General features: G+C 37.3%; 1 protein-coding gene across 4 annotated transcripts in view; it reads right to left on the bottom strand.

The window, feature by feature from the left end:
- Positions 1–25,226, bottom strand: part of CNKSR2 (connector enhancer of kinase suppressor of Ras 2) — a gene marked incomplete at both ends in the record, with an annotated part of 215,875 nt that overhangs the window by 90,544 nt on the left and 100,105 nt on the right. For 2 of the 4 annotated variants that reach the window (XM_082304996.1, XM_082304997.1), the window contains 2 exons: positions 7,533–7,679; positions 24,654–24,722. In XM_082304996.1, the coding sequence (XP_082161122.1) occupies positions 7,533–7,679; positions 24,654–24,722 (216 nt within the window). The remainder of the gene's footprint in view (positions 1–7,532; positions 7,680–24,653; positions 24,723–25,226) is intronic. The other 2 variants (XM_082304998.1, XM_082304999.1) reach the window with 1 other exon arrangement.

Genomic DNA, 25,226 nt, shown 5'->3' with positions numbered 1-25,226 from the left:
GGTTCATCTTTTGGCTCGGCAAGGTGGTTAAAACAGTGAGTGCAAAAGGAAGAAATGGTACTCAGTCTACCATAGAAAAACACAAGTTATCCAGTTACCTGAAGGTAAAAGGTTTCCCTCAAACTGTTCCCATGTCAGACAATTTCAGAGGTGAAATTACAGTGTAATTGGTGAGAGTCTGAATGACTGGTATCTCACAGGATGGCAATGTGGGTACACCTTCTCAGGGCACCCGGAGCTCCCAAGGGGATAGAAACTGTAATACAATTTAATCTAGTACAAGTGGAAGCACAATCCTGTAGGATTGTCTCAAAACATACTAGGATGTCTCATATCTTTTTCATATTTGGGTCATCTTGCCAAAGTCAACTCTCCAGCTTGTTTCCACAAAACCAGAAAAGCTGTGTAACTAGAAAAAAAGGAGAAATCCAAATTTAAAGATAGGTCACCACTTTGTTTTTGAAATATACTTATCACTGCTTCACCAGTAAATCAATAGCTCAGTAAGAACTGCTACATGGTAAAAGCATTCAAATGCTCTCTCCTGGTAGTAGCTCAACACACTGAGAGCATTGCTGTAACTACCACCTTGTGCTGTAGGAGTTCAGCTTTCATTTTATAATGAATTAAAAGTCTTCAGGCCCTCCTGGTTGAAAAGAGAGCCTTCAGAACATGGCCTGCAGGAATGGTGCATCTACATGGCATTTTGCATTGCAATTTAGAGACCTCAACCGTTCAGTCTGAGCCAATCTGTGCCCCTGCAAGTAAATCAGCTCATGTAGCTCTCCAGTTCAACGGCAGCCATTCAGTGGACTATATGCAGGCATACTGAACAGAAAAACACAGGGAACTCCATTTAAGTATTCCTCAATTGGATGCCTTGGACACCAGTGTTATCACTGAATTAATTCTCTTCCGAGGACTAGACCTTTTTTCTGCTGCAGACCCTTTTGGCGGGCTGGCCAGGGCAAGTGGGATTGCTGAAACAGCAATGAAACTAAAAAGTTTTCAGGTCCAAAGAATTAAATACTTGACCCATGGGAACAGCCTGACAGAGAAAGTTTAGAAGTTACATATTAAAAACGGAATAGCCTCAAAAAAGTCCCACAAAAGACCCTGCATCAATTTTAACCCACAATGACAGACAGAAAATCCGTATTTCAATACATTTTGGAGTACTATTTCTCAAACATTTTGGATGCACCATCCCCCTTCAGGATCATTAGTCTTTATGGACCCTTTCCCAAATTGTCAGTTGGCCAGGGAACAGATAACCAACAGTCTTTACTTACAGCAGCTGAGTTTCTCTAACACAGGGAAATAAGAAGTCCCTATAAGCACTGACTGATAGCACATAGACGCTTAGCTCCCCTCTCCTCCAGAAACTGCTCTGTCCCCGGTTAGCTCTGCCCTACGGTCTCTACCTCCCTCTTGCTACCAAGACCTATTGCTGCTTTTCCCATCCCCAATCCTGAAGGAACTGAGAGGGTGCCCCCAGTAAGTCAGAATATTATTTTTGCTTTTTCTCTCTAAACAATGAATGAAATTAATATTTAATATATACTATCTAAAATTCTTCTTAATGTTTTTTAAAACTCTTTGAACCTTTCATTAACTCCCTTGGAAGCTGCAATGTATAGTTTGAGAAACATTGCTCCAGAAAAAGACATACAATTTTTAAAAATATAAGCAAAACCAATACAAAATTTTAAGTGGTAATATCTTTATACAGTATTTGCATCAGTAAACAGATTTTACTGCTAATTTATTTTTCATATTGGATCAAGGTTATGACAATTTATTGAACAGAATGTTTCCAATAAAATAAACTTTTCATAAGACCAATCATGACATGAAGTAATGAAATACTATAACTAATTCACACTCTGTAGGAAAACCCAGTCAGAATCCATTTTAACAGTGCTGCCAAGAATGCCCAGTTCCCATGTAGTTAAAAGACAACTAAGCAACTGAATAGCAAACAAGTTAGTATTTTATTCAAATTTAATGATTAAAAAGTGTAAGGTCATTAATTCTAATCATAAATGATGAAAACAGAATATAGCATTGTCTATAGATAAATGAAGGAGGCAATATAATCAAGCGAGGAAAAATACTAAATAAAAATAATAAAAGTAGCATTTTCTCTCAAACCAAGGACTCTGTTGTTATTGTTGCTGTTGTTTCTTAGGAGGCTGAAAGCTGAATATATCATAGTGAAGATAGGATGCATATCATTGTGGAGATATGATGCATAACTAATCCAAAATAAAGTCTGTTTAAAAAACTACAGATACTGAGCTGTCGGTGATTTTATAACGGTACAATTTAATCACATACAAAACAGTACAGTGAACTATTTTAAATATACAAAAGGTGACATTTAAATAAGCTTGGTGAAGAGTGTGATGGAGTGTTTAAGAGGGGTCAGAAGGTTTTTTTCCAAGTCAACACACAAGATGTGGCTGGCAGCTAGACCTGCCCCCAATCTCGCTGACATCGGTAAGAGCCTTTTCACTGATATCAGCAGGGTATAGTCCAAATCAGCCGAAGCATGGCAAGATGTTGGTCTACCACTCCTTTTCTGTATTATAAAGAAACTGGATGAAGAGTCTTCCACACCGTAGTCAAAGTCCAGTTTCTTTTGACTAATTAACAAAGCATTTTCCAGAAGGCAAAGAAGGACTTTGTAGCTAGCTTCTTGCTAGCATGATGATAGTGACTTACATAAGATTTCATATGCTCCGAGAATCTTCTCTATCGAATCTTCCACCCCTGTTCAAACAGCACTTCGGGGAGCCTCCCTTTGAAACCTCCCCAAAATAACACAAAATGGAAAGGAGAAATAAAACAGACAATCTAGAGTAGAGGATGTTTATTTAAGTTAGGTTTTGAATCAGACAAAAATTTGGAGAGTTCAAAGATAATTAAGTCATCTCTATGTCAAGTAAGAAAAATAAAAAAATTAAAGGTTAAACTTGTTTGGTTTGTTCACCACATTCAGTTGCAGTCAGAAATGCAAACATTGCAATCTGAAATATCATCCTAGGCTTTCACACAATGGATCAGAGTATCAGAAAAAGTAACTGAAAGGCAAATTTAGTAAGATTTGTCTTGCAGGCATAACATCTTAATATTTATCGTACAATACCATATTAATGAACATCTTCAATTGCAAAGGCAACCACAAAATTCCCCAAGGCCACAGCTGTCTAATTCAAATGTTATAAAAGCAATAACGAAAAACACGGGCTGAAAAATCCCTTGACCTCACAAATTCTGACATGTTTCCAGAATGCATCAAGGGAGGACTTTGATTATCTGCAAGAAGCTGGATACTGATGGATATTAAAACAGACAATCATCAAGTGACTGAATACAAAAAAAAACCCAACCAGCACTTCCTTTAATCAGGACACAAGGAAAAAAAAAGGATGTTTCTCTTTCTGTACTGATTGACCTTAGAGCTGGAATTAATGCACTTGTAAATACAAACTCATTATGTAATGGTGCATAGTATAGCCATAGCATAATTGTATTATTTTACTGTACATCAAGCCATTCAATATCAGTTTCAAGAGTGCTACACAGGGTGCATAATTCTTCTTCTTTCTTTCCCCTAATCCTTCATATTTATTCTAAGGATAAGAATATTTGTGAAAAGAATGAATATACCACATTTCTGCTAAAAGGAAAAAAAAAAACAACAAACCCCCCAAAATTAATCAATGATTACGTAGACTGCATTTGAATCGTAATTCATGGTGAGACTGCGATGTGAAGGAAGAGCTGTTCAAAGTAAACCACTGAACATTCTAAGAAGTATTTATGCCAATTAGTAACCAGTTAATATCTGAATGATCTAAAAGTGTTTTCCACACTCAGACTACGAACGTTTGGCTGGCATATGGCTAATCCAGATCACTAACAGTGGACAGCAAGCTCTTAAAAATTTCGTTATCAGAATGCATAATTTAATTACCAGGATGCCCTGTCACTCACACACCAAACTGCTTGATACAATGGTAGTGCCTGCATACTGCCTGAACTGGAAGACTCGTCTAGCACTTTCCCAACTTCGAAGCATACTTAGTACCTCTCCATTAAGTCTAGTTTTTCATGTAGCTGCAAATGGCAAACTTCATGTTCTTACATACAATTATTGACTAAACAAGCAGAATGCAATTTACCAATAATGCCGCAACATTATTCCCTTTCAGCTAAAATTAAGTTTTGAAGGTTCTCAATTAAAACATTCCAATGTAAATCTCAATGTAAATGTGTCTCAGTTTAATTCACTGAAATATTTACCTTCTACATTCGGTGCAACAGCTGTTAAACATATTCATTGCTAGGCTGCGTACAAAAACTCAGTATCTGCTTTTGTGTCAGCCTCCTTACATAAGGGCAAACTTCCACCTTCCCACCTCACTCACTGCAATTTGATTAGGATGTTACACCACGTTTTTCCTCTGTTGACTCCATTTGCAGAACCAAAAAAACCCACAGCAGCCAGTTTGCAGATCCTAATTCCCATTTTATCAGAATTTCATCCCTATATCTTATTCTAGAGTCTTTTGAATATTTTGCTCATATTTTGTACTTTAACAGAATTATTATTGAGTCATAATTTCCTCATAGCTTGTGTCTGTTGAATAATACATATGGTTCAATTAACTTAGCTCTGGGATGACAGTACAGTTATAACATGCTCAATTATTTCATGACATCCTGATATAGGAAAACAAGTTATAATTTCCCCTGCTTCCAAAGGCAATGGAAGTACTGCTTTTCCCTATGTTCTTTTCGTATTTGCTATCACTTTCCCCCTCTCCGCTCACACCACCTCGCAAGCTCCTATGAAAGAATAGCACCCTTAGATGAAGCAGGAACATAAGAAATTTCACAACAGCCATAGGGCAAATTGCAATTACAAAACATACAGCTTTTCTGAAGTTTTTTTTTTCAGAAATTTTTGAAGTAAATTCTGTTAAATAAACATAATTTCTTCATATTTTTAATAGCTATAAAATTACACTGCACTCTGACTGCTTTCGCTGCTTGTTATTAATCAAACATACAGTACCGATTTCACACTTAGGCTACATTTAAACTTTAACATCAGCCGACTTTAACATCTGTTCACTTCTGATCTGCATAAATTAACAACAGAAATCTCCACATTATGCAGCTTCTGAAGTTTGTCTTCACTTCGCCCTGGAGCTTTTTCAACACTCAGTCTACTTAAGAAAACTGTTGTTTCTCACACTAAAATCACAAATTACAACAGACACACATATGCACACTTCACACATAAGTGTTGAATGAGGTTCTGGCCTTTCCCTGGTGTCAGGTTTGATAAAATCAGAACAATATCATCGTGATACCAGAATTATATCTCTAATGTTTAACAGTATCTCTATTTGTACTCATATTAGCCTTAAAAATATTCATATTTTCTATGCTACCAGCAAAAAACCCACACCATAACCAATACTTTCACTACCCGCCCCCTCCAAACCTGTAAGATTACAGAAAACCTCTATCTAGGGTCAGTCTCATCTTATCTAATACAGATAATCTACATTCGAGCTAGCTGTCCAGACTCCTTTTATCATCAAATGGAGAGAAAGAGGCATGCGCATAGTCCAGTTCAGGTCATCCTAAGACAGATCAGTCTGAAATAGGCCCAAATGAATGAACAAGTAACTGTTATGCATGTCTGCTGGCCAAAGGGAGTAAAAATGAGAAACCTGAATGATATGCAGATATGTAGATAGGTACGTATCAGATATCTAAAATTAGATCAGTTGAATAACACTCTAGTATCTGTATTGAACTAGGAATTCTGAGATGTAAATCAGAGCCAAATAAAACACACTAAAAGATGACTGGATTTTTGCCTCTGGAAGTGAGCGTGGAGTTTCAAACAGGCCCACAACTTTAGCTCATGACTGCATTCACTGTAAAAGGACCCCAGGAATCCTCACTTTCCTACTGAACTTAGTTTAAATGGTGGACATTGGTTTCTCTCCAATTTCTTCCCACCTTTTTGGAGTATCCTGTCTTAAACTAATTGCTTATTTGCTATTGTCTGCATCAATGGCCCATGTCAGAAAATTCTGTTGTGGGGTCTTCAATGTAATTATTCTAGTGGCAAATGACAAAGTGAAGCAAAGAGAAATATTTAGGAGAACAACCCAATTCACCCAAAGAAATACCAAACTCACCCAAAGAGGATTTAGACTGAAAGCATTTGACCCCATTTAAAGCAATGATGTACATTTTTCGTTTGTATTTATATTCTCACTAAAGCTATGATAAAGTGCAGCCTTCAAGTATGGACATTCATATACTCATATCATGCATACAGATTTGCAATTTTATGTTCAGACGCTAATAAAATATTTTTGGTTGAAAGTTTTTTGTCACATGTCTAAGTCAGTACTTTATATCTGAAAGACCAAGACATCTCAGTCATTTAAAAACTTACTCAGTTTCAATGATGCATTTAACCATTATAAAATAATTTTTATATATATATATATACATATTTGAAAGAAGTAAGTTCTTCATGCTATTAGTTCTTTTTATGAGTCTCTTAATATTTTAAATGGCAAAGACCACAGCTACTGGCAGTGGCATTTCCATATCTCATTTTCCTTTTGCCCAAACTTTGCAGAAGTCTTTTCTTTCTCAAATGTACTTAATTTTAAATTAGACTTTTTATTGTGATAATAAAAATGTCCCGAAGAATGCATTCCTTATGCAAAGAAAATAAATTTCTAAACATTGTTCTATCTGAACTGAATGAAAAAAAGGATTATTTGTCAGTTCCATCTGTTGGTTACATGCTTTCATCAGTCTGGACATAACTTTTATTTCCTAGAGTAATCCATCACAGTGTCATTTTATCCTAGTGTGAAACATGAAAGCTTTAATGAAACCATTCCATGGTTTCCAGCACATTGCAGGCTTACTAAAATTAAAGGCCCAGCTGGACATCCTGCGCTACACCTCCTTATGTGCAAGGGTTCAATCTCAAGGACAACTCTGACACAAATATGACTTTATTTACATGAGGAAATTTTGATGGTCAAGTGGTTTGTTGAATACAATCACCTTATAAATTTTCCTATGACTCCATGATTGATCAAACTGAAAACACAAGATCTTTTCCTCCCTTCTTTCTTAGAGGTTATACTGCACTGAGAGCTTAACGAGAAGTCAAACTAAAATTTATCAGTTTCTGAAGTATGCTTGTTTCCCCTTGGCTAAAAAAGTTATCTGGGGCTACTTTTCTGCATTGTAAAACACTGGGATGATTACTTCGTAACTTTGAGAAGTTCTAATAACAGGTTTAATTTCAACTGAGCCTATGAGAACAATCTGCAGAGAAATCATTTCAGAAACAATTTTTCAAAGTATACAAGAGTAAATCCATATGCTGCTGAGATGAAGCACAATAAAGCATCACTGAGATAATCTATAGTTAAAATGATGGTGTATGACTTATGATTAAGCTTCATTACCTGCAGAGCAAGGGGCTTCCATCTCATATTTTTCAGTAAAGCTGGTGCTGAGGTAAGCATGCTCTGAGGTCGCTTTTTCAAAGTTAAGATAACACCACTCGGATCCTCTCGTAGTGCATTCACCAAATTTTTCAACTGCCACCCCACCTGGTAACCAGTAAAATCATTACAATAAAATTGAGGTACAGTATTCAATATGTAATGTTCCCTTTTTAAATAAGATTAGTATAATAACATAATAGGAGTGTATATATATATATTAAAGGAGATTAACTCTAGAAATGTAAAAAATAAATTACTGCATAAAAATCATGTCAACTAAAATAATTATTATAATGCATTAAGATGGATATGCATCACTTCAGGTTTTAGAATTAATAAACTACTGTTACTCCACTGTAAATGCACAATTAAATCTCAAAGTGTTTTCAAAATTAGCTCTGGTACATAGACTTTAGAGACTAGAAGGTTAAAAAGCCCTGGCTTCTGTCCCAACAGTTCAATTCAAAACTCAGCATTTTATACTCCATGGTTACTATTTAAAGTCCACTAACCACATGTAGTCATACTACTTCTACTCCTAGCAGCTTATGCAAGCAGAAACCAGTTCAGGAAAATCTTCTACTCTTCACACTGCTATAAAAATAAAACCAGAACCACAAGGCCTTTTTTTTAAAATAGTACTTCCTTCATGATGATTTCAGAAACAAATACAGTAAGTTAATGACAGAAATGTAGTCTAGCCACTACTTGAGTATTAGCCCAAAGTAAAATTTTCCTAATTGAATTACAGCATTTTGAAACATTCTAAAATTAAGAACTTGACTAACATGGAAAGCAACAAGTCTTTATTTATAAATGCAGGATAGAACTTTCTGAATCATTTACTTTGCATTTTTGAAAAAAGTACTTCAAATATTAAAAAAGTACAACTCATGACAATGGTTTTCGGTCTAAATAATGCCTGATTTTAGGTATCTATCTATCTTGAAATGCTTTAAGATATTCAGTCCCTGCATTTTCAAGCTTGGCACCTAGAGTGGCAATACACAGAATCACATGTCCCTTGAAAATCTTGGCCTGTAGACTTAGAAAGTGATTATTTCTATAAACTTGACAGCTTTTCTACCTTTTTGTCTCTCTCCCCTCCTAAACAAGTAAGTAAATTTTCATGATGTTTAAAGGATCACAGTTACAAATATTTCCCTACTTTCACAACTTGTAAAAGAACAATGTTAAGAATAAAATTATCCAATTGAGAAGTGAAATTCTTACTGTAAAAACATCTAGAACTCTGAAGTGATAAGGTAACATCATCATAAAAAGGTTACTTTATATCATGTCAATATATTTGAAAAAAAAATCAGAGGCAATGTGAACAAAGAGAATGCAGATGTTCCTTATCATTGGTATAGTGCAATATGACAAAAATATATATTTGTTACCTATGTTTAAGCAAGGTAATCACAGGTAGGTTGCTGCTATTTCCTTTTTACCTTATTCCCTATTACACCGAAACTCACTTTGCTTAGTATCACTTATTTTAAGAGTTGATACTCCCATATGAGCATAACACTTAAGCCAACACTAATGCTTACCAACAACCCTGAATCACAGACATGGTTCAAACCTCACGGCTCTTCCTCAGCTATTGTGAACCTACCTGTCCTGTTTTCACCACAGCAAAGTTCATTACATCCAGGATGCACTTCTACAGTAATATTATTGTAAACAAAGAAACAGGGTGTTGACAACATGCATCTTTATGGAATATTTTCCAGCTTCCACAGAAGACTTCAAGCATGCTGGAATTCTTATTTTCAGTCCAATGTACTAGGAATACGGCTATTATACTTTGAATAAAATGAAACATGAATGTAATCAACTTCAGCTCAATTCTCACATCCTGGTGAAGTCTCCATTTTGTTTCAACGGTATCTTAACCAAGTCTCTGTAAGTCCTAGCTTTGTGTCTTAATATTATGATTTTATAAAAAAATACCCTGCTATTTACAATACTAAAGTCTAAGTCTACTAATGCTTAGAAACAATATATTCCCCATAGTTCCATAACGTCACCATGGGTATATGCAAGGTTTCATTTGCTACCCAAAAGAAGGAATTAAAGGTCTACAGTTCGTGTAAGGTATCTCTGTACATAAGCTACTGTACACTTTAAATCCCTAATGTAACAACTGAAGACAGATTTCTGGAGAGGAATCCTTCTGCTGAATAAAGCTGCACACGAAGCCTTGAGGAGAACACGATGTGACCTCAGTTACAGAATCAGGATGTAAAATTCTTGCCATTTAAGTTGGTAGGACACTGCATGTGAAAGCTGTGCTTTAAAGCCATCTGTTTCTCACTGAAATAGCCAGAGGAATGTAAATAAAATTGGGTTTTTTTGGTTATGCTAGCAGTTTTTAAATTATTTTAAATGCACTTTCATACTTTGCAGAGATAAACTCTATCATGTATTTTAACTATGCCTTACTTTGCACGAAATGGGAGATTATCTAGTATCTTTATGAGAGTTAGGGGGATTAAAGAAAAAAACCACTTCAAAGCACTAAATCTGATGTGTTTAATTTAGAAGCTCATGAATATAAACAATTTAACTTAATTTTTCATAGGAAAATTCTGAGTTTACTGTAAATTTCAAATTAAGTTCATCCATTGCTTTTACATAGTTTCCTGACAGGGGCTTTCTGGCTGGTTCAGACAGTCCTTGGTTGCTTCTCATCTTTTGAACAGAAATGACTAAATTAGCCTAAGAGGAACAAGTCACATAAGAGTCTGTCAACAATAAATTGAAGGAAATTGATGTCCATGTAGGAGACATGGTTTTCAGTTGCCACATAGCTTAGATTCCATCAAAATTCATATTGATACAGACTAAACATAAGCAATCTTATTTGTGGAGGTCAGGTTGGAAAGAGGAAAAGGCAGTGAATATATCTGGAACTGAAAACTGTTTTCCAGAAATCCACTTTAGTGACATGTAATCTACACTTTCTTTTAAGTGTGATTTGAATTTATTCTCTCTAATCTCTTCTCAGGATCTTCCCCTTTCTCATTACCACCATGGTTATCAATTCTCAACTTCTAATCATCAAGTTTTTGGGCAGAGCTTTCAAAGTCCCTACCATATCCTTTATCCTGCCCATGTAGTGCAAAAGCAGACAGTAATAAGAAAGTTTCATTACTGGTTTGAAAATTCAATAAAGAAGTAAAAGGACTATATTAAGAGACAACTTTGCTTACATTAAAACAACCCGAGCAACTAATTTTTAAATCGGTGCACTATACTGACCAGGTACCCATTTTTAAGGACCAAGCAAGTTACTGTTGTTTGCTTTAAAATAAATTTACATTGTTAAACCAAGTGCCATCAACAAGCTGTAGTCAGGAGAGCGTTTCTCTAGCCACAGCTAAGCCCCGTGTTGGGCTTGCTGTGCAGCGCCTGAATCACTCCCAGCTGCCAGGGCAGCTCATGGCCGAGCGCAGGGAGGGCCGAGGGCAGAGGAGGGCAGCCCGTGGGTCGGGCGTCGTGCACAGGCACAATGCAGTCGGTCCCCGGACCATACTGGGAGCCCCCGGGGGGGCAGAAGGGGAAGCATGCCCACTGCATGGGTGCAGGCCTCCGCACCTGAGGCAGCACAGGGCACCTTGTGGAAATGTGGAGCTTGGAGCAGGGACAGGCAACAGGGTTTTTTTTGGTGAGGAAGGAGGAGGAGGACTATGGGCTCAAGGAGCAGCAAGGGAAGGTGAGCATGGCATGCAAAGATAGGGGAACTAGGGCAAGAGGGAGAGGAGAGCGAGGGAGCACCACATGGGTGCCCTGAGGGGTTGTGCTGAGTTGTTTCTGCCAAGGAAATTACAGCACCTGTGCTGGAGGAGTCTACTGCCACGGTAAAGGAGGGATAGACAGGGTAGCCCACGCCCATGCCACCTAAGGACCGATACCCCAGGGCCAGATGAACAGCGCTGCGGGAGGACAGTGTGAGAAGGGCTGTCACCCTCCCAAGGGGGAAGGCAATGCTCTGTGCCAGGAGAAGCAAGCCTGCGGGCAGGGTGCCTGCAACATCAGCATCAGGCCACCTCCAAATTTCTCATCTCATCCCACCACTACGTGCCCAGAGGTTGTGGCCAGGCTGGAAAGCCTCAGCAGCATGCTCCAGAGACACTTGGGGCCACCCAGGCTGCTTCAGCAGGGCAAGACAGGCACACAGGAGCCCTGTGCAGCTGCACACAGCTCTGACATCCTCCTCATCTCCCTGGCCTCTCCTCACCTCTCACTGGCTTCTCCACCACCTGGAATATCCCAGCACCCATTACCCCAAACAGCAGAAAACTTTAGCAGGGGGTGCTGTTAGAGGTCTGCTCCCCCAGCCAGCACCTGGGAAAAGAAGATGCCCCCAGGCAAGATAAGACATATTTTAAAACACCCCAAAGTTTCTTTGGCTTGCGGCAAGCACATCTGGATGACAATATTACAACGGCCTGAAATGGAACTTTTATTTTGAATTTCTATTCTAAATTGCCAAGAACTTTGACATTTTAAACTATTAAAAAGTTGCTCTTAAAGTAATGACCTTTTTTCCCCAGATGAATCTATTGCCCCCTTTATGACAAGCTTGGAAAATTGGTAGCAATCTTCCCTTTTTCTGAAAGTAAGCATGACCATTCATTGCGTCTTTTTTTTTACACAGCTGCACCCATGACAGTATTCCCAAACTCCTGTGCTCATTCATGATTTCTGTGAGTAATGCCGTATGTTATGAGCCAGAGAGGAGCTCTGCAAAATATTAACATCTAGGCAGCTCAAATACAATTGGATGGACCTAAACCAAGTATTTTTAGGATGCTACAAGATCCAATACTAAATAACGTATAGTCTGAAAAATCCAGCACATGTATCCCAAAGAAACCATAGAACAGCTGCATTGTTTAAAAGCAGTGTGCAAATCTAATACACACTGAAACTACATCATCTAGAGGGTGGAATTATAGTCAAATGATAAATAGAACAGAGTCCATATTTTTACAGGCGTATTCCCGTTCAAAGGGTCACCAGAGTCCCACGAAAGTTAATGAGAGCCTTCTGCTTCCATGAAAAGAAAACTGTTTTTTTTATCCCAGTTACAGTAATTCTTTCCTGACTTGCAGATTTGTAGAAGGGAAAAGTAGTAATATCTTTACACTTTTGAAGGAAAAGTAATATCCTCCGGCTAAATATAACCTGCAAAGCCATGTGCTATTTTCTAGCTAAGCAAATAAGCAAAATCCACTCTAGTGTTTAATTTTAAAAAGTTACTGGAATGGGGAGATAATCAAAATTCTTATTCTTTCAGTGTTGCCTGTTATAAGTGGCATGCAGCCAGACTTCTTTGACTTATCAACCATTTCAAGCTTCAAGCTTTTCTCATTTTTCAGCTAAAAAGAATTTCTAGGAGGAAAGTGTATTCACCTTGAGAAAATGGGTGGGTTTTTTACAACTTCCATATCTATCACCCATCCTGCATTTTATAAATAAAAATTAGTGCATAAGGAAAAAACCCAACACTACACTTCAAATCACTGTCTATCAAACCTAGCATGCTGTTAAGCAAGTCAGAATCTGACAAGAAACTATCTGGCATCATGCTGTTAAATTAACAGATTGATTTCCATGAACACTGGCCAGAAATGAGGATGGTCAGCTGGCAGCCCTATGAAACAAATATGTTAGTAGCAAGCATCTCCTCCCCTTCCCTCAGCTGCAGATGCCTGAAAAGGCTAAAGAATAATGGAAGGCCATAGGTCTTCCACCTCCAGAAAACATTATTGGGTGAGGAAACCATAGAAGGATGTTTACAACATGGACTACCACTGAGATGAAAGCTGTATCTGTATGCAGTAGGAGAAGCAGCGTCAGGAGAGTAGCAGATGCCTTTCAGGGATTTCTCCAGCTTCTTAAGCTAGCATGATAATAAATGTCCATGCTTACAAAAGAGTTTTCTCCCAAAGAGGAGAGGTTAATGATATTGTGATTGAATACACTGCAATTCTAATTAAAGAGTATCCTGGGTATATTATTTAAATAAATGCAATTTTAATCCGATGTTAAAGTCAGTTCTGTGCAACCTTAGAATGTCACTGATCACACCACACTGTATCATTGTCCAAAGTCACAACACCACAGTTTGTATGTAAAGTACATTGAAGACAATCACATCTTTTACTTGAGAAAATCCTGATGTTTCACTAAAACCTTTGCTTACTACAACCAAACTATGAAATAAGTAATTTTTATGTTCATTTTTGGCTACGTAAACTAAAGCTCACAATTAAGAGACTTTCCCAAGAATAAACTAAGTTAGGACCCAAACTGAGAGCTGAATACAGAAGTTACCGCCTCTCATTAAGCTGCTCTAATCACATCTCCCTGTCAGAAAACGTATCTGATCCAGAGCATAACTTCTGACTGATTTTATTACCTTGCTCCTTTTAGGTATTTGCACAGCTCAGTTCCACCATAATTTAACAAACTTCACAAATGTTAGCAACATGACTACAGAGTACCTCGGTAATGGAGACAAGCATCTGTTTTATCCATGGGGGAACTGAAACGTGAATTATCCAGGGACACAGAATCAGTTCTGTATTGAAGCGTGGACACTGTTTAATAACAACGTTTACCTTTCACTTTTCACTGATACAATCAACCTTCAGTTCAGAGCTACCTCACTGTTTTGCTTTTGAGTCATTGCTAGCAACATCCTAGAACAAATAAATGTGTATTTGTTGGGAACAGCAAAGACTCCAACTTTATGGGTTTGATTATATCCTATTTTACAGATGTAAGGTCAGTGACTAGGTACAATTTTTGAGGAAAAAGGGTCTCATTTCCCTATTTCAGGGTATGGCTCTAAAAAATGGGGTTGATTTCAGTTTGCTCAGTTTTGGTGTACCTCTGAAATTTGAAGCATCCTCCCTTCCCCACAGTGACTGGCTGCCTCCAGCATGACGACTGTAAGGCATCTCTCTCTTCAACCAGGAGTACAGATAACCAGAAGAGACAAGTACTGGCAGTTTGGAGGGTTTTCATCCAGCCTTCCATCCACTTGCGGAATGTGGATCTCAGCATTACTGAGCCTCAGAGGGAGTAAACTCAGTCTTTCAAACCCTAGAGGGGTGTCTCAAGCACCAAGATGTGCATAATCTCAGGTTAAAGGCCTTCCCTGAAGGCAAAGCACTGTGCTGATGGGAATACATGAGTACGAAGCTCAGTCAAACAACAGGCAAGAAACCATCAAGTCCCTGTGTTGGGAGCAGGGAAACAAGGGTTCTGGTCCCAATAGCCAGTGACCGCTTTTTTGTGTAATATAAGTGCAATACAAACCACACACATACTGCAGGGAACAGGGTCTGAAAGCCACGTTGTGATGAGCAGACCCTACCCTTTCTTCAGCAAGGGCACAGACATTAAACTAGTATGAATAAAGGTGCTGCCACCAAAGCCCTCACTTGGCCTTATTTTCAGGAGCTTCCAAGGAATGTATGGAGAGCCCAGGTGCCTACCTCCATTTCAGCAGGGCTCCCGGCAAGGGACAGACCTCCACTGCCTGAGGAGAAAAATTTCATCATCCCTGGGGTGGCCACAGGTGAGGGCTAAAGAAACTCAAGTGCTGATAAATGTCTAAGCATGCACAGAGATTCGGTGGTACAAGCTGAAGGCTCAAGCAGGATTTAGGCAGACTGGATCACACTCCAGTTTCTCACAGATTAACCTGCAGTATGGATGTGGGTGGCCTCAACATTCCTTGGGGGAAGGGAACAGCCAAGTTCTCTGTATTTCACACAGCATAAGGAACGTGCTCCTCGGAATTGACCCTGCAGTATTAACCCACCACAGCCACGTTTGCCCTAACAGTAACTCATTTGTGCTGCTGTATGCTTACATCTCACAATGGGAATCTGAGGCATGTGTGTGTGTGCATTGCATATTCTCATATTTAAATTCCCACAATGGTTGTCCTGGAATTAAAATAAGAAATATATATAAACATACATGCATACACATGTATATAAATAACTTTGTTTCAGATTAAATTGACATTATCACAACTTAATATTTTAGAACAATTTCAGTAATTGCAACAGTCTTTGACACCCCCCTTTTCAATGTATAAAGTCCCTGAGATCCCCAGCTGCCCTACAACTAAATAGTGCTGCTATCCTTGAAACAGATGTTTCTTGAGACTGAATTCATGTAGTGAAAATAAATTAACATGTGTACAAAGAAATTGTAAAAAAAATTCTTAAAGGTCACTAATAACCAAGCAAACTGAAAAAAAAAAACCCAACCAAAAGAAAGCCTTTAATTGAGCTGAAAACTTACGTAGCATCATTTAGCTAAAAGGACAGGGATAGGGTGTTAAAAGAAATTGTCATAATGAAGCAGTAATTATTTAGCCATGATACTTCTTTTCTTTTTTTTTGTTCCATTTTACTGCTATTAAAACAATCAGCCATAGACTATGTACAGTGTTCAAGCCACTGAGGTGTTCTAAGCCAGTACTGACGTTTTTTTTTTAATAAAAACGTACATATTCAGAATACATCTACTCAAATTAGGCACAGAATTTCCCTGCTTTAATTTTTCCTCCCTCATGACACAGCATTAACTTGCTTTTCTTACTGTTTTGATCTACTTTTACAACAACTATCACCATCTTACACTTCCTCACAATTACCTCCTAACTTCATCAGAATAAGGTAATGAATTATGCAACAGAAGATCAGGCTAGAATCTGAAGAGCAGCTGTGTAAATTACACAGCTGCTACCTGCACAAAGCACAGAGGTATTAAAAACTATTGAATCCTAACTCGTATGTGGTCCAGGCTGTGCACAATTGTAGATTCAGCCAATTAATTTGCACAACTTTGAAGACATCTCTCCTTACCTTTCATCTCCTTTTCTACAGTGTACTTCAATTTTCAGCAATCTCAGTTAAAAGGAAGATTATTAGCAGAATAATTCCTGCCTTCCTTTCCAAATACACATACCTGAACTTACACTAACAGTAAACCTTTTAATCTGTTCTTATGAGACAAAAGGAGTAATATAATCTGTATCCTGTTCTATAGGCATCAACATAGTTAACAATAGAAAACTCCAATTCATAGAATCATAGAATTGTTTAGGTTGCAAAAGACCTTTAAGATCAACCGTAAACCCAGCACTGCCAAGTCCACCACTAAACCATGTCCCTAAGTGCCACATCTCCCTGTCTTTTAAGTACCTCCAGGGATGGAGACTCAACCACTTCCCTGGGCAGCCTGTTCCAATGCCTGACTGCCCTTTCAATGAAGAAATTTTTCCTAATATCCAACCTAAATCTTCCCTGGCACAACTTCAGGCTATTTCCTCTTGTCTCCTTTTCTCCAGGCTAAACAGTTCCCTCAGCTGCTCCTCCTAGGAGTTGTGCTCTAGACCCTTCACCTCCTTCGTTGCCCTTCTTTGGACAGGCTCCAGCACCTCAGTGTCTTTCTTGTAGAGGGTGGCCCAAAACTGAACACAATATTCGAGGTGCAGCCTCACCAGTTCTAATTCTATTTATTATCTGCTACCTGGGCGCAAAACATGTGGTCTAATGATGTATTTCACACATCAGAGACTAGGAAATTTTGAAAGAATTATTTTAACTGCAGAATTTACGTTATTCTCACTATCGAGAACATATTATTAACTTTTTAATTTAAATTGCCTGCAAATACAAATTATACCAAGATTAGTAGCCAGTAGCAACTATTACAGGAGTATGAAAATAATTTTTATCAGGAATATATGCATAAAGTGTTTGGCAGCACACTGTTTTTCACTATTTCTGTTGGAAATATTAATACCATTTACAGCACCTCTTAGAGGGCTTTTTTTTTTTTTTAATAGAAACACTATTGTATGGGAAGAAAAGCAAAACATAGAACAAGTGTACAAAATAAATTAATTGAAATTTATAGTCTCCCAGTAAGTTCTGTGCAAAAAGATGAATTAAACAATTAGATATACTCCACAAAAATATACTCCAACAAGAATACTCCACAGAATACTGCAGCCATTCTTAGCAGATACATCCTCAGGACTATGGTCATAAGTATAGCTTGTATAGAAATACTCGATTCAGCTACAGACTCAGTAACTTGGCTATCACCAGTGGTGAAACTATGAAGGCCTACCAATAACATCTGCAGAAAAAGTCAACTGTACTTGTAGTGCAGTGCTGGTACTACAGCAGAATTCTTACTACAATTATATTGCTTCTAACAGAGATGATGTCTTCAAAGTCAGCCCAGGTGCATACTCCCAAACTGTAGTCAGTGCCGTACTGAGCAGTCTATATCATCGATTACAAAAGAACGTATTTTTTCCAAAGAAAAATAACAGAAGAAATCAATAGCCTGCTGAATGTTTATTCATATATGTTCATCCAATCACGTGAGTAAACTACCAGGACTCAATGATAATAGAGTTGCCCATTCTGGGGTACAGCCAGGACAGAAAGAAATCTATGGTTTTGAGTGAGATGTGGGACACAGCAAATGGTGACAGGTGACCAAGACTGCAATCAGCTGGCAGAGAATACTTCTAGAAACACAGTATACGGCCACTGAACCCACATCCCAGTCATATGAGAGGATGGCCCCATTGCACCAATTTCTATTACTTCCTCAAAGGCCTCCTATAGTAATCTGAGCCTCTCAGAGCTTGACTGTTACACAACTCCACCGACAGCGTACCAATCCCACGGATGAGGCTTAACATGCCTAGTATATATTCTTCAAGTACTGTAGTGCACTGTGACTGCAGGAGAGGGTCGGGGTCGGGTGCTCTCGAGCACCGATCAAAGAGCACACTCAAAGTGGGATGTCGGTGCCCACGTCACAGGACCAAACCTGCCACTCACAAAGCCTGAGGGAGCAAGGAGCAATTTCCACAACCACTTGCGACTTTTGAGTGACCCTGCCAGTGTTCTTCCATTTTGGGGCACGCTCAACCAGGTTTAATGCTTTCAGCTAAGCCAAGCAGGTTGGCTTTAAAGTACAGTAGAAGCGCTCACATAGTTAAGCTCTCATCATCTAGGAGACAGGTAGCTGCTGAAAGGCAACACAGCATGGCTTTCTGCTGCAACTGAACTTAATTCCACTGGCTGGGGACACAGGTGTGTAGTTAAGCGTGAAAATTTCATGTTGAATGAACAAAGGGAAATTATTTAAAGTTTGGCAGAAACACAAAGCAGCGTGGGCTGGCCAAGCTTATGCTGCTCTGTCTAACACAGATGTGACAACAACTAGTTTGTTAGCTGATTTGTTGTGCCAGAGTTAGAAGTACAAGTGGATGCCCAAACTGACCCAGCGTGCTATTTACATAAAAATGAGCCTGTGCCCATCAAAGTGGTGTGTGCTTCACACATCAACTCTGAACAAGCCCCAGGGATCAATGGTAAACAGATTCCATGGACAAGAGCATCCAGCATTTGTGCTGCAGAAATGGCAGGAGAGTCCCATTCAAACTCCAAACTCCAGTCCGAGTGGGGCAGTTCTCAAAGCAGAGATACTTTAAATGTGGAGCTGCTGCCAATGACCTCCATTAATTTTATTTTGCCAAATATTTACTTCATTTGAAAAATATTTGTGGAAAACTAAAATAAAATCTATCTACATACACACACATGCGCACTTTCCTAACTCCTTAAAAGACTAACTCCTACCTCCTCTTCAGAGTACCTGAGAATCCTTCCTCCCTGGAGAATATTTCTTGGAAAGCACAACATAATTCATCTGCATTTGTCAAATTTGTCAAGTTGTTTCTCTTTTTCATTTATACTCATGTAAAAACATTTACACTCACCATGGGGAAACAAAAGATCATCTTCCATCACACATTTCATTTCTGCAATATCACACTTCCCTGACATATGGGATATAAAATATATTTCTGTGTGTATTTGCACATCTATGTAGAAAAGAGATCATAGATAACACCATAAAATCTCAACACAAATTCTATGTTAAAGGGAATTGCAAATTCACAAAAAGATTGTTCTTTTTGAGAGGATCATGACAATTTTGTTCCTTTATCAGTATTACACAATACTTCTGGAGACTGTAAAGAAAGAATAAAGAATTAATTAAACTGAAATTTTGAGAGGGAATTTGGAGGACAGACATTTGCCAAAATCAGAGTACAGTCCTCATATTCTGACAAACTACAGAGAGTTCAGGACAGAGCCCTGAAGGGAACTAGGTTACTTCCGTAAAGACTTCCATTAACACTTCTGAATAGACCTAAAAAGCTTTTAGATGTAAATCTCACCTACCTTTAAAATTAAATATTCATGTTAACATTTATCAAACCATTATAAACAGAGGAAGCCCAAGGATTTGGAAAGGATTAAAATCATGATTTGGGAGCTATTACTCTGTTTCCTCTTCCACAAAAGCACATGCATGACAGCAAGAGAAGGAAGCGGAGCATGAGGCATATTTCTTTTGAACTTTTATGATCTTGCTGCACTGTTTCATTGTTCAAGTCAAGCATCACAAGAGAATAAAAATATTATTTTAAATGAAAGATATTACTAGTAAAAGTTGTTGTATAAGGTGTCAAAACATCTAACGTCAAAATCTTGGACTGACACTGCTGTCCCCTTCCTTATACTCCTCCAGCCCACTTCCCCACCAAGTCTCTTTAGAAATACCGTTTCCTTCAAAGCCAAGTTAATAAGGCCTTAAATGAAATATCTGTGTTCAAAAAACCTTGCTTGGATCTGAAACAGATCCTGCTAAAGAGTGCAGAAAAACTGAATAAACAGAAATATTTGCAACAGGATTTTTCTACTTATAGGTGTTTGTTTGTTTGTTTGTTTTTTCCCCAAAATAAGACAACATCCACTGCAAACTCCATTTTGGATGCATACACTCCAGAGACTCATGTGCACCCCAAGTTCAGCATTTCCTATCAGCTGGAATTTGCCAGCTCCCCACAAAACCCAAGAAGTTCTGTGGAAGTTGAACTCTTCTCACCAATTGTACAGTGAATCTTAAAAACCTGTTCCTTACTTTTTCTAAGCCAACATTAAGTTAGGGTAAGGATCTAGAAAGATATCATACCCTTCTTAAGTGTTCACCCTTGCAGAAAAGCAAGATATGGTCTTGTAAATGTACCCATCATGTTTCAGAGGAATTTTAGCAAAATCTCCTTAAAGTTTTTGTACTGTAAATACAAAAAGAATTCTAGCAACTAATTTGTGTGGACTTGGCTTGGCCCACAAGAGCCCACAGCAGTTTCCATAGTAAGGAACATGCCACATAAAAGCTAGGTGTTATCTACATACTAATAATTCAAAAAAATCCAATTTCAGTTGTAACTAATAGGTGCTAAAGATATTAAACACACCAGCTTCTACATGAAACAGATCAGTAACTGACCATATTTGCCTGCTTTGCCAAATTAAACATATTTTTTCCATCATCTATATTTACATATGTTCTGATGAGTTTTAGCTAAAAAACACAAATTTTGGGAATCCACATGTCTACCACATGTCATATCATACTTGTATTAAATCCGTAAGTCATATCATACTTGTATTAGAAATATACGGAATGTGCCAAAAATGCCTCCAAAATAAAGGAGGAGATTATACAAGAACAGCCTGCTATTCAAGAATCCTACATCATCCAGAGTCTATACCTCCCTGTTTTCTGCTTGGAGTATTTTCTCTACAGCTTTATTACTGATGCAACCAGAAGAGTATTGTGAACAGCAATAATTCATGTAAGCAATAATATTGTTTCCTGCACTTTCAGTTGGTTCAAAGGAGGACTATCTCGAAGCAAAATACACTCTTAAATTATATATGGGCAGAAACATGAGTACTGCAGTACAGTGCAAATTCTGAATTGCCTGAATGACTTTTTTTTTTTTTTTACACTGGAAATATTTTAGACAGATGGGCTTGTAGAGAAGATTAAGGATGGAATTTACAGGGAAGTTTAAGGGAAGACAGTGCCTAAATCCTTTGAATTTTAATAGAGGAGTCATGCCTCTTAGTTACAGAGCTATTTAAAAAAAAATTCCGTTCTGCAAGGCAAAACTGACACAGAAGATTCACATAGCTATCTAACCTCAATAAACCACAACTTAAGGACTATTTTCTGAACATTAACTTTTCACTGACTTTAGGCTTAATCTTATTATTTTTTTATTTTAAAAATTCAGAAGATATTTACATCCCAGACATCAACAAGTGGAATACACCCTGTTACACGTGTTTTCTACCAACATAGCAAAAGATCAGGGCAATCGTTTGAAATCGTTTGGTTTCATTGCCAAACAAAATACTATGAAGAGTAAGCATCACTACAAGCAAACAGAGGATATCAATAGAGAATTTAAAAGTATGGCACCCAGTATTAGGACATATATAATAAAATTCAATATAAGTCACTTAACTATTCTCTTACTTTGTCCTACTGCTTATATGAAAGCCAGTGGGCTTTCTGAAAGAACAGCCTTTTCATAATCACTAAAATGTGCTTCTTGTAAAAAGTGTTAGCTAACAAGTTGGATTTTTAAAATAATTGCATGGAATTTCTCTTCCCCATATTTATATTCATTCTTTGAAATATATAGTACTGAAAGCCAGGTATTAACTTCACTTTGACAAACAGAATACACTGAAATAACTGAAGAAAATACAGAAAAAAAGTTTTAACTCTAAAATAAATTTAAATTTAAAGTTAGATTTATTTTTTAGATTTTGATTCTCCAATTACAAGACAGCACCCAAACAACACTTACACGTGAACAATACTTCCCTACAGTTTTAGAGTTAGATCTTTAAAAAATTTAGTCATAGTTATTTCTACAGTCAATATGAGTAATAATGTATGATAAGTTACAAGCAGGAAGTTGAAAAACAGATCCTGTGTTTTCAACTGCTGAGCAGTATATGATGTGTGAAAAAATTCAATCAACAGAAAAGACAAAATGTAATATCTTCAGAATTCTTTATCTCCTAAGTAAGGATCACTGTAAGTAAGAATATATCTTCCCCTCAGAAAAACAGATTCCTAGAACTGGACAGTAAATTCCTTATGACAGGGGCCAGAATACAAAAGGGCTGACTCAGACTCTTGCCAAAAGAAATAAAAAGATTAAAAAATGCTGCAATACCTATAGAAAAGACCAAATATTTGGGCTCTATAAATTGCAGAGTGAATGAAGTGCACCTTTGTAAAGGTAACATGGGAGGTGCTATCACATTTCGAAAAGAATGCTAGATGACTCTCACTGTGGAAACGCAACATTAAAATACAAGGAAGTTACTTATATACAATATCAAAGATGCCAATTATTTTAATTATATTGTTTACACAACAAAGCAAAAGCATATGTAAATGTGCGATTTAGTCTATTACTATACATATCCTCTACACTAAATGTTACTGCTGAAAAATTAAATTGTTTGTCTTAGCTCCCTATGGTCCCTTTTCCTAGAACTACAATCAATTCTTTTTTTCTGTACATCTCAAAATACCTAGCTTCACTGATGCAAAAGCCAAAACACCCAAATCCTACATTCAAAATTCCATCTAACTAGGTAAGAAAGCTGCTCTTAAGGCTTGTCAAAACGCTTTTATTATTAGTGCTAGGAGTAAGAATCTGATGTTTCCATCAAGTAAATGCAGTGTAGATGTGCCAAGAAAACTAGAATAAATACCTAGTTGACTGGAAATTTTCAAGTTGACAAGGCAACTTCGCTACATAGCACCATCAGAATTTGTTGGAAAAACTAGCTAGCATAAGGACTGAATGCTTGTTGATGTGCTTCTTCAGATGTGTATATATTTTGATAGCCAAAATAATAATGTTCTAAAATGTTTTTCATATTAAATTGATGTCATAAGCTTTTTTTAGTGCAGCAAAATAAAGAAATTAGTCATCAACTGTACATGTAAGCAATCATGGGATACAATATTTATGAATAATCTATATGGCCAAAAAAAGTATTAAAATTCACCCTGATCTGCTTAGATTTATCAAAGTACATTGCATAGCTCAAAAGATAGCTTCTCATCAGTTAAGTTCCACATACGTACAGTATATTTGATATCAAACTTAGCTGGAGGGTATACTGAAATACTACACTAATTTGTGCAGAGGAGCTGACATGATGTACAATGGCCAAAAGCTGGAAGTGGAACCCCATGCGGAATGACAAAACACACTTTTAACAAATGACTGCTGTGTTACTAATGGCGTCTAGGATATTTTTTTGTCAGTTAAATTGCTTGCAAGGACACATGTAATTAATACCATATATGGACTTTCACTACTCTTAACAAACCTTTTACTTTGGGAAAAGAATAATTGCTTTCTCTACTGACCGTCTGCTCTTTTCTGTTACCAAGCCTTACCGTAGAAAAGGTAATTTTATTTTAACAGTTCACGAATCCTAAATAAAATCACCAGGAACTAACATGCATCTGTTCATACAAAGAGCAATTTTCATGCTATTAGCTTTCTTGCCTATCATATATGAAAGATTTGGTTTACCTTAACTTTCCAAATTTAAAAATCTGTATTTAAATTAAGCTAAATACCTCAGGCACACTATGGGAATTTTACATGCTTTTGTTCTTGAAAACCATGTTCTACACATTCCAGCGGGTTTGGAAAGTAGGAAGTTTTCCAGCTTCCAGGAAGTAATCTGGATGTTAAACCCACAAGGGCACAACAGTTCCAACTCCCTGCATCCCTTCGACCCAAACCTTCTACTACACTAAAACCAATTATTTATTAATAGAGCATGGATAAGCAGGAAACACCCTAACATATCTCCCAAGCCACAGCTATTTAGCCTAACTTGATACCTCCGTCAATACCCAGAGGATCAGGGCTTAACTTAAGAACTTAAGAACTATATGGTTTCAGAAGAGAAAATAAAAATTTAGATGTTAGAATAAATAATGGTTTATAAAAACACATTTTTCTACACATTTCTTCTCTACACATGCTGATGTGCCATGACACCTCTATCTCCAATTGACACAGAACATAGTTATACATACCACAGTTTGGTGGTTAACTTGAATCACTTCATCCCCAGCATGGATTTTCTTGCACCGATCTGCAGGTGACTGAATTTAAAATAAAAGAGATGATAAAGAATACAGTTCTTACTGGTCATCATCTCTCTTTCGGCAGTATGATTGCTAAGCTATGTAAATCAGGTTAGATTGATAATGACATTCCACTGTGAAATAAAGAATTAAAGAAATATTTAATAAATCAATTCATTGTTGTTGGAGAAAAATAATCTGTACTATTGTACACAATACAATAAAATGTTAGGAAAGGTATGAATATTTTTTTTATTAAAGGGTAACCAAGTCCTAAGGATTTCTTTTTAATTTCATTCTGCCAAAAGAGTGCTTTAATCTGCCTGACGTCGCTTAAGTCTTGAAAGCCAAACTTTGGCTGAATTTTGAACCTATCAAGACTAATTGGCAATTCCTCATAAACAAATTTCACAGCATTGCCTTTTTATTCTACAATGTGTCAATATGTTGCAGAGAACTTCAGTAAATTACTGTTCTTCAAAGACTACACAAGGAGAGAGGATTAGATTGGATACCAGCTAG

Source organism: Platalea leucorodia (assembly GCF_965183815.1).
Source record: "Platalea leucorodia genome assembly, chromosome: 2".
In the NCBI taxonomy this organism is placed as follows: domain Eukaryota; kingdom Metazoa; phylum Chordata; class Aves; order Pelecaniformes; family Threskiornithidae; genus Platalea; species Platalea leucorodia.
This window is presented reverse-complemented; position numbering and strand designations above follow the sequence as displayed.